Source organism: Suricata suricatta, chromosome 16 (assembly GCF_006229205.1).
Source record: "Suricata suricatta isolate VVHF042 chromosome 16, meerkat_22Aug2017_6uvM2_HiC, whole genome shotgun sequence".
NCBI classification, from domain to species: domain Eukaryota; kingdom Metazoa; phylum Chordata; class Mammalia; order Carnivora; family Herpestidae; genus Suricata; species Suricata suricatta.
Genome location: NC_043715.1, coordinates 54,755,838 through 54,765,630, shown reverse-complemented (window position 1 = coordinate 54,765,630; position 9,793 = coordinate 54,755,838). Strand labels below are relative to the sequence as shown.

Genomic DNA, 9,793 nt, shown 5'->3' with positions numbered 1-9,793 from the left:
CAGAAACGGTTGGATCCGCCCAAGGCACAAGAAGGTTGGACTCCAGAGAGTGGCTAGAACGCATGGTCTGAGGGGGACTGGGGGCGCCCGTTGCCATTCTTCTCCTCGCATCCACCAAGGTGGGGCCTCAGAGAGCAGCCCCTGAGACCCCACCCACCTGCACCAAGCCACGCCCATCCGCGCTGGAGAGCTGCTGCGCTTTTGCTTATTACCGTTAATTGGGTTTTTTCTTAATATTTTTAATTTTTAATTGTACCCTGTCTTTTCTTTACTATCTTCCTATTTCCTTCTTTTCTCCCTTTCCCCGTGGAATCTGGGAAAGACCAACAATTAGGCACTGCTGTGCTTAGATCAACTCTTATCATCCAGATAGTTTTCCCTTTATTCCATCCTTATCTCCCCCAACCCCCACTGCAGTTTTCAAGCCCTCAGACTGTACTTTATCTCTGACTGTTGCTGTCCCCCCACTCCCCGCCTGCTTTAATTTTTTTCTTTCTTTTTTTTTTTCTTTTTTTTCTCCTCTCTTTTCTTTCCTGTTCCTTTTTTTCTTTCCCCCTTAGGTTTGCTTCTTTATCAGTACATTTGTGTGCTTGTGTTCTCTGTGTGTTTGTCTGTCTGTTTTCTTTTCAGGGCTACCTCAAGAAACAACCCAAAGCACACATAGTGGAAAATCCCAAATATCGCTGAGTAAGGAAATGAATTAATCAGAGGCATAACAAGAGAAACCGAGAGACTCCATTAAAAGAACATCTCCTGAAATGACAGACCCTAGACACTCCAAGAGCCTTCCTCTATAGAGGAATACTAATAATCGCACAGTGCAGAATGAGCTTTCACAACTGACAAGAGACAGAAAGCTAGCCAAAATGATGAAACGAAAGAACTCTTCTCCAAAGAAACTCCAGGAAGAAATCACAGCTACAGAACTGCTCAAAACAGACATAAGCAACATAACTCAACAAGAATTTAGAACGATTGTCATAAAATGAATTACTGGGCTTGGAAAAAACATGGAAGCTATCAGAGAAGATATTGATACAAAGACTAGGAACCTTCAAAATAGCTGTGACAAGTTAGAAAAGGCTCTAAATGAGATGAATAATAAGTTGGATGCTGTCAATGCACGTATTGAAGAAGCAGAGAGGAGAATACGTGAATTAGAAGACACGGTTCTAGCAAAAGAGGAGGCAGAGAAAAAGAGAGAGAAAATGATTCAGGAGCACGAAAGGAGAATCAGAGACCTGAGTGATACAATCAAACGGAACAATGTCCGTATCATTGGAGTTCCTGAAGAGGAAGATAAAGACAGAGTGCTTGAAGGCGTGCTAGACCAAATTATACACGAAAATTTCCCCAATCTGGGGAAAGAGAAAGACATTGAAATTCAGGAGACATACCGAACTCCCCTAAGACGTAACATAAACCGACCTTTAGCACGACATATCATAGTGAAACTGGCAAAATATAAAGACAAAGAGAGACTTCTGAAAGCAGCTAGGGAGAAAAGGTCTTGACATACAAAGGGAAACCTATCAGAGTGGTTACAGACTTACCTACTGAAACTTCCAGGCCAGAAAGGAATGGCAGGAAATCTTCAATGTGATGAACAGGACAAATGTGCAGCTACGGATTCTTTATCCAGCAAGCCTGTCATTCAAAATAGAAGGAGAGATAAAGGTTTTCCCAAATAAACAAAAGTTGAGAGAATTCATCACCACCAAACCAGCCCTACAAGAAATCTTAAGAGGGACTCTATGAGGGAAACGTAGCAAGGAATAAAGGTACCAGAGACACTACTACAAACATGCCTCTACAGGGAACACAATGAATCTAAACCCATATTTTTCAATAATAACACTGAATGTCAATGGACTGAATGCTCCAGTCAAACGACACAGGGTAGCAGAATGGATCAAAAACCAAAACCCATCTATTTTTTGCCTACAAGAGACTCACCTTAGACCCGAAGACAGCTTCAGATTGAAAGTAAGGGGATGGAGAAATATCTACCATGTGACTGGACGCCAAAAGAAAGCTGGAGTAGCCATACTTATATCAGACAAACTGGACTTTAACATAAAGGCAGTAACAAAAGCTGAAGAAGGACACTATATAATAATTACAGGGACTCTAACATGAAGAAGAGCTAACAATTATAAACATTTATGCACTGAATTTGGGAGCTCCTAGATACATAAAACAATCACAAACAAAAGCAATCTTATCGATAAGAATGTGCTAATTGCTGGGGACTTTAATACCCCACTTACAACAATGGATAGGTCAGCCAGACAAAAAAATCACCAAAGAAACAATAGACCTGAATGGCACACTGGAGCAGATGGAATTGATAGATGTATTTAGAACTCTGCATCCTGAGGCTAGGGAATTCACTTTCTTCTTGAGTGCACATGGCACATTCTCCAAGATTGATCACATACTGGGTCATAAAATAACCCTCCATAAATACAAAAGAATTGAGGTCATACCATGCACACTTTCAGATCACAATGCTATGAAACTCGAAATCAACCACAGGAAGACGTCTGGAAAACCTCCAAAAATGTGGAGGTTAAAAACTACCCTACTAAAGAATGACTGGGCCAATCAGGCAATGAGAGAGGAAATTAAAAAATATATGGAGACGAATGAAAATGAGAATACAGCAACTCAAACTCTCTGGGACGCAGCAAAGGCAGTCTTAAGAGGAAAGTTCATTGCAATACAGGCCTACCTCAACAAATCAAACAATAATTTCTAATAACAAATTCTTTGGTATGTAAACTTTCTCAGAACATAGATTGGTGGAAGCCTCCTGCATAACCTTTATCAATAGGTGACTAGATGTTTATCATATGGGATAGGAAGGGATCTTTAGCATTCAAATACAAGGCATTATTTTTTTTTTAGCATAGCAAAGGCACCAGTTAGTTCTTTTCTGAGCAGGGGTCAATAGCCTGTTTTCTCCAGGGGAAGAAAAACAGGTTTTCTCAGGAAATGTAACATTTGCTCCTATAATCACAAAAGAAACTCCCATAACAAGTTTTCTCAAAAGGCACAATTCACATGTTTTTAGCATAAGAAGGCAAGTCACTCCTGATATCAGCCAGTCAGGAACCTTGAGGTCGGTGCTCAAGCAGAAATTGAGTGGGGGTTGAGTGGGTGTAGAGGCCGATTGCCATCTGACAGTGGGAGGCCTTGAAAACCTGCCTTACTTCAGAGATGGCTCCCAGCATCTCCCCCCTTTTCATTTTATAAATGAAGGTTGTGTAGTTCAACGTTTACCCTGTGGAAGCCTCGATTGGTTACTTTAAGGAGACAGGGAACAAGGCACACAATGAGCACCAACACTTCAGCCACCATGCCAACATTTGTCAGGAGTGAAATTAGTCCCTGAGAGTTAAAGAGATTTTGTTGCCCTTGCAGAAAGGAGGTTACAATCTGTGGAGAGAAAGTTAGCAAAGTTTGTCAGTCAGATGACAAAGAGTAAGTGCAGTTTATCTCATCAGACCGGCAATTTCTCAAACTTCTCCCGTGGGTAGACCAGCCAGCTTCCGGGGTGTGGCTGGAGCAGGGCTGAAGACTCAGGAGCCAGTGTCTTTTTGAGGGTGAGTTTAAGCATGTTGACTGGATCTGGATGACCTCAGCCAGGTACCTTCGGAATGATGGACCCATGGGGTGATGCCTGAAACGCTAAGACCTGGATCGTTTGTTTAGTTGTCTATCTGTGAAGTCCTCCTCTAAGTCTTTGAACGGAGCGATCCCCATTTGTTAAATATCATCCTCACAGAATAACAAGCACAGAAGATTGTGTATACATAAAATACTATAACAAATTTTTTGAAATTACCTCAAGTTGTCTAATTTAGGTAAACAACAAACATTTAAAGACCATCAGAACTAGAATTTAGTATTTATAATGGTGCATTGTTGAAACACAGTTTTTCTCTCTAAAAACATCCATTTACAGAGATAGCCAATTCGAGCATTTGTGGAACAAGTCCAGTCTTAACAACCTTGGCCTAATTATTTACATAAGCTCAGCAAGAATAGCAATTGTTCATGAGGATCCTTTAAAGTTTGCTTTGCTGAGACCTTTCATAAGGAATCTCCAGATTGAAGTTTTAGTAGCCTCTGGGCCAAAAACCAAGCCATGCACTTTCCATCAGACAGGCCTGCAATACCTGTTGAATTGGGCAGATTCCTCTTCAAGAGGTCCCCAAGATATACTGGGGTTCCTGCACCTGCCAGGAAGCAACCTTCTTTACCCACCTGGGAAGGCCACTGGCAACTCTATAAGCAAGGGATCCAGCCAACATTTCCATGAGGCTTTATGGCTCCATGTTGCACAAAGTCAACCTTAGTTCCTTAAATCTGTCAGGTCATATCTGAGTCTATGTGTGAGTCTCAAATAGAACATTCCAGTCAAAGCTTTGGTAAAATAACCAGTATTTCTAATGATGTCCTGCTATAAAATGAACAGATTCTTATGGAACTTATGGAAACAATTGTAATTGCCATGAAAGAAATAATATTCACTGGGAGTTTTTTAATTTCGGAGGGTTTAGGTAGAAAGAAAAGATAAATACTTCAGTTTATAGATAAATAGAACATTTCTGTGTATCAAAGATATCTTTAAAAAGTTTTCTTAATCTGGATAAGCAAACATTAGAGAACCAGCAATATTTTCAATAAGAATCACAAAACTGTAATCTTCCCCAGTTCATTTAGTGCCATGTTTCTAATTCTTGTTTAGTTTGAATGCAGCATTTTAGCCCTGGAAGTTTTTACCCATCTTAGTATTAATCTTAAAGATGTCAGATACCTGTGTTTGTTTCAAAAGTCCTTTTTATAACTCTCTTTGAAAAAGAAACACGTTTTGTGAGAGAATAAGAACAATCATAAATGACACAATCTCAGAAATGGTCATTGTTAAAGATCTGAGGAGAGTTTATTATGATGCAATTGACAAAGAAATTTAGTTTTTTCTAAACACATAGCACTTTAATGACCTTATACTACAACGTTAAAACTTTAGGAATTGCATATATATTTCGGCAGTTGCAGCATTACCTATAAAATACAACTTAAGGTTTACCATTATATGACAGTGTTTTTCTAAGTACTTAGCATTCCAAATAAAAAGGCCTAATTGATCAAAAGACTTCTTTATCATGTAAATACTGGGAAGTTTGCTAAAACCTTAGGAAGTTATAAAGCACATCCTAAATAGGATTACAGATTATTACAAATCTTAAAACTTTATTTAACCAAAGTGGCAATAAAAGATCCTAAAGGCAAATGTGTACCATTATATAGCTGTTAGCAAAACCTAGCTCCTTTAACATTGAGAAGTTTTAACTAAGCAATCAAAGATCTGATAAAGATGAAACCTAGTTTTGGTTGTCTTGGCAGACAAAAGAGAAAAATCTTTGTTTACATTGTCTTATTAAGAAGAAATCAACAACCCAGGAAAATTTTGTCTTTATGAATATAGAGAAAAGCAGAATTTCAACCCTATATCAATGAACCTTTAAAATTCCATTCATTTCAACCTCGGACTATCCTGAGCACACATAAAATTTATTTTACAAAGTCTTTTCTTTATGAACCTTTTACAGCTTTCGTTTGCCTTTAACCTTTGTCCCAAAGCCAGTGCTCTCCAAACAATCAGTCTCATTTAGGACAAAATTACTTTCTTTTACCCTGAACAAAAATGTATTTTTATTTCTTATATCTTTCTTACATATCTCCTATTTTTCGGCATAGAGGCTTGCTTTCCTGATTTTTCATCAGTCGGAAGTACTCTTAGCAGAATTTTAACTGGTAGAAGCCTTGGCCTTCAATTGAGGACTTACTAACCAACTGAGGTGTTCTTACACCAGAAGTTTTTCTTAGATGATAAATTTATGAACCAATTAAGTACAAAACATGTTTTTCAACAGTTTTAAATATCCTTAGTTTTTTTTTTTTACAAGTCAAAAGCACAAACCTACATCTAGTAATTAGTACGTTGAGTTCTTATCTCATTAGATAGCCAATGAATTCAATCTCAATTTATTATGCAAGCAAAACTTTAATGTCATAGCTTAACAATTACCCATGAAAACTGAGGACAAAATTAACCAACACTCTAAGTCATTCCCCCCCTCCTTTTTTTTTAAGCAAATTGGAACAGAGATAACGGGAACTTATTTGACCCTCAGCAAATCCAGGTAGGATACAAGTTTATTTCTGTATATATATAGTTTACCTCAAACCAACAGGTTTAAATTAATTTAACCACTGAATAAGTTTTACTCTCTTGGAGTCAGTTGTGCAGATCGGCCCCCCCACCAGGGGGAGCAGAAAAGAATTGGGGGAAGGGAGGGCAAAAGAGGACTGGCTCCAGCAGGAGGTAGAGATAATTCAGAGGTACAGAGTTAGCATCCCATTCAGTAAGATTTTATCTCAGCCAGACCAATGAGGTGTCCTTCTCTATACAGTCCCAACCCCATAATATCCCCTTGAGGCAGTTTCGCAAAGACAGACAAAAGGGTAGGGGTGCCCCCTCTAACGAGGATGACCACTTGGCTCATCTGGCCATGTCTCCAAGGAACCAAGGCGACGCCATCTGCAGCGGTCCTAGCTCCGAAACCTATGATCAAAAATTGTTCTGATGTCACCATAGACTGCATGCCCCCCACCACGGAATCGCAGATGGGCCCACTCAAACGCAGCAGGCTTTTAGGGACCCCAAGGGTGCCACGGAATCAAACTCTGCAGGCAAGCTAGACTGAGCCACACATTCACATACACACCAGAAGTTATTATATTCTCTTCCACAAAACCTCCAGAGATAAGACAAAAAACAATGACAAATGACAATAGAAGACCAAAAACCAATGACAGTGACAGCTGAACAAAACAGATACAGAAGTGGCCACAAAAAACTTTTGCAGGTTTACTGAAGGGCCCAGGTATGGTCCTGGAGCGGGAAGTAAAATGCTGGTCCAGCTTTCCACGTAATACCCCAGACAAAGCACATGTGCATTCAAACTTTAGATAAGTTGACTTCCTTGACCTGGAAGGTGGGAGGAGGGAGGGGTGGGGCAGTCAAAAGAGGCAAGTAAAGAGCAGGAGGCATTAAAGGAAAATCTGATTTAAAACCTTAGAGTAGAAGCCAGGTTTCGTCCAACAAACTGGAAATAAGAAGTCCACATCAAGCCAGATAAGACTAGAAACTTCCCGCAGGGTGGTTTCCATTCTATTTGTTTAAGTTCAGTTTCTCTATCCAGGATGGGGATTCAATCTTCCTTGGAAGGTGCAGATGTTAGTAGGGCTTTTGCTAATTCCGTGTCTCCTTTTCCTGCTTCCCTAATGACAACCCAAAGGCCAGTCCCTTTTGGAAAAAGCATGGGGGGAAGTGGCCCAGTTAAAGGGGAAGACCCAGAGGCCAGAGAGAAAATCCCAGATGTTTGAATGGGGGATGCCAAATTGGTAGACGTCAGATTTGAAGCTTTCATTGTGGACAAATTAGGGATAGCCCTGAATTCCAATGTAGTCTCATTTTGGCGGGCTGTGCACTTAAAAATAAATCCAGAGCTGTCTCTGGTGGGATTTAAAGTTTCTTTTATAGCAGTCCACAAGGAAATGGACTCAACGGACACCTTTTGGGGCATAACAGTGCTTGATCTCAACTTCCTCAGTCGCCACTTGCCTCTAAGCTAGAGCCTCATATTCTGCCCTCCATAACAAGTAATTTCCTCCTGACAAGCAGGCCTTGGCCAACTGTGTCCTGTCGTAAGTGGTCATCCAACAATATAGTCAGGGGATGCAGCAATGTGATACTATAAGGAACAAGAGGACCATATTTGCGGCAAGCAATTTTTTGCTCCATTAAAATCTTGTAAGGAAGCGACTCCCATGAGATTTCATCATCAAAGTCTCCTTTAAAAACTACCGGGAAACACTGAACAAAATCGGTATCACCATGTCTTTTGGCCCCTCTAATGGCAGCCTGTCATCTATTTGAATTGGATAACGAAGGAGGAGGAGGTGGTCTGGAGGGCAGCTCCCAGAATTTAGCTATTTGTTTAAGTGAAGTTTCTTTAGCCTGTATGGGAAAAGCCCAACTTTTCTTGCTATAGTCATCAGTTGTTTCAGAATTGCTCTTACATTTTCGAGGAAGCTCTTTATCTTGTTCCTTTTCTTCTATGTTGTTAGGAATATTATTTTTGGAAGGGACAGGTAAAGTTAAATCTTTCTTGGTTTTACCCAATTTACCTCTCTCTAACTGGGTCTCCAAAGCTTCCCATATGAGGGTACGTAGTGAAAAGGCATCAACGGGAACTTTTTGTGGTCCCTTAAGCTTAAAATATCAGTTGATCTCATCTCCTAACTTATTCCAAGTTTCTACATTAATAGTTCCTTCCTCTGGGAGCACGGACATCTCTTTTGTACAAAATGTAAAAAACACACAACTTGCTGGGGCGATACATTGACCCTCTTCTTCGAAAGCAAATTTTAAATAACATCTATAAAGGGTGTTCTTTCTTTAGACTCTTTATAGCCCAAACCTTCTCAACTTCTGACCTATCCACCACTCTAACCCTGCCCATCTCTACAGGGGGGTCTGCAGCACCCTATGGTGGAGTCCTAACTGTCCTGAAAACTCAAAGAAGAATGGGAAGGGACTTACCTTCAGGTCCCTGTTCGGGTGCCACTTGCCAGAGTCCCTCCTGCAGATCCCGGGCTCGCTGAAAGATGGACAGTGTTGGCACAAAAGAGTGAGACAGCCTTGGCTTCTTTCTGCTCACCAGGCAGGCATCACTGCACTGACCTGAAAGTCAGCTTTATTTGTTGAAAAAAATGTATGGGGTACAAAACAGAAGTGGCAATTGCCTTGGACAATAATTTCCGATAACAAATTCTTTGGTATATACCAATTTCCCAGAACATAGATTGGTGGAAGGCTCATGCATAACCTTTATCAATAGGGGACTAGATACTTCTTCCATGGGAAAGGAAGGAATCTTTAGTATTCAAATACAATACAATGTTTTTTTTAGCATAGCAAAGGCAAGATTTAGTTCATTTGTGAGCAGGGGTCAATAGCCTGTTTTCTCCAGGGGAAGAAAAACAGGTTTTCTCAGGAAATGTAACATTTGCTCCTATAATCACAAAAGAAACTCCCATAACAAGTTTTCTCACAAGGTACAATTCACATATCTTTAGCATAAGAAGGCAAGTCACTCCTGATATCAGTCACTCAGGCGCCTTGGGGGTTGGTGCTCAAGCAGAAATTGTGTGGGGGTTGAGTGGGTGTAGAGGCCGATCGCCATCTGACAGTGGGAGGCCTTGAAAACCTGCCTTACTTCGGAGATGGCTCCCAGCACCATGTGAAGCAAGGGGTGAGCAGTCCACAAAACTTTCCTTACGTTCCTTAAATTTGGAAGATTTGCTCCAGTATGAATTCTGTGATAATAAGTAAAGGTTGAAGAGTGATTAAACACCTTACTGCATTATTTACATTAGGAAGTTTTCCATCAGTATGAATTCTGTTATGTCAAGGAAGGAGTAAAGGTCACTTAAAGATCTGGCCATATTCGAACCATTTGTAGAGTTTCAATCCAGTATGAATTCGGTGATGTTGAATACGGTGTGAATGTGAGATAAAGTCCTTGTCACATTCTTTTCATTGGTGAGAATTCTCTCCAGTATGGATTCAGTGATATTTGGTAAGGCCTGAGGAGTGAGTAAAGGATGTGCCACATTCATTACATTGGTAAGTTTCTCTCCTGTATGGATTCAG

General features: G+C 40.3%; 2 protein-coding genes across 2 annotated transcripts in view; one reads left to right on the top strand and one right to left on the bottom strand.

Moving 5' to 3' along the window:
- Nucleotides 1-7,786, top strand: part of LOC115281208 (putative protein ZNF720) — a 15,754-nt gene extending 7,968 nt beyond the window's left edge. Inside the window, exons 3-4 of the mRNA XM_029926543.1 lie at nt 6,166-6,215; nt 7,760-7,786. Of these exons, the coding sequence (XP_029782403.1) occupies nt 6,166-6,215; nt 7,760-7,786 (77 nt within the window). The remainder of the gene's footprint in view (nt 1-6,165; nt 6,216-7,759) is intronic.
- Nucleotides 7,787-9,706: 1,920 nt separating this feature from the next.
- Nucleotides 9,707-9,793, bottom strand: part of LOC115281185 (zinc finger protein 850-like) — a 53,323-nt gene continuing 53,236 nt past the window's right edge. Inside the window, exon 4 of the mRNA XM_029926514.1 lies at nt 9,707-9,780. Coding sequence (XP_029782374.1) covers nt 9,707-9,780 — 74 coding nt within the window. The remainder of the gene's footprint in view (nt 9,781-9,793) is intronic.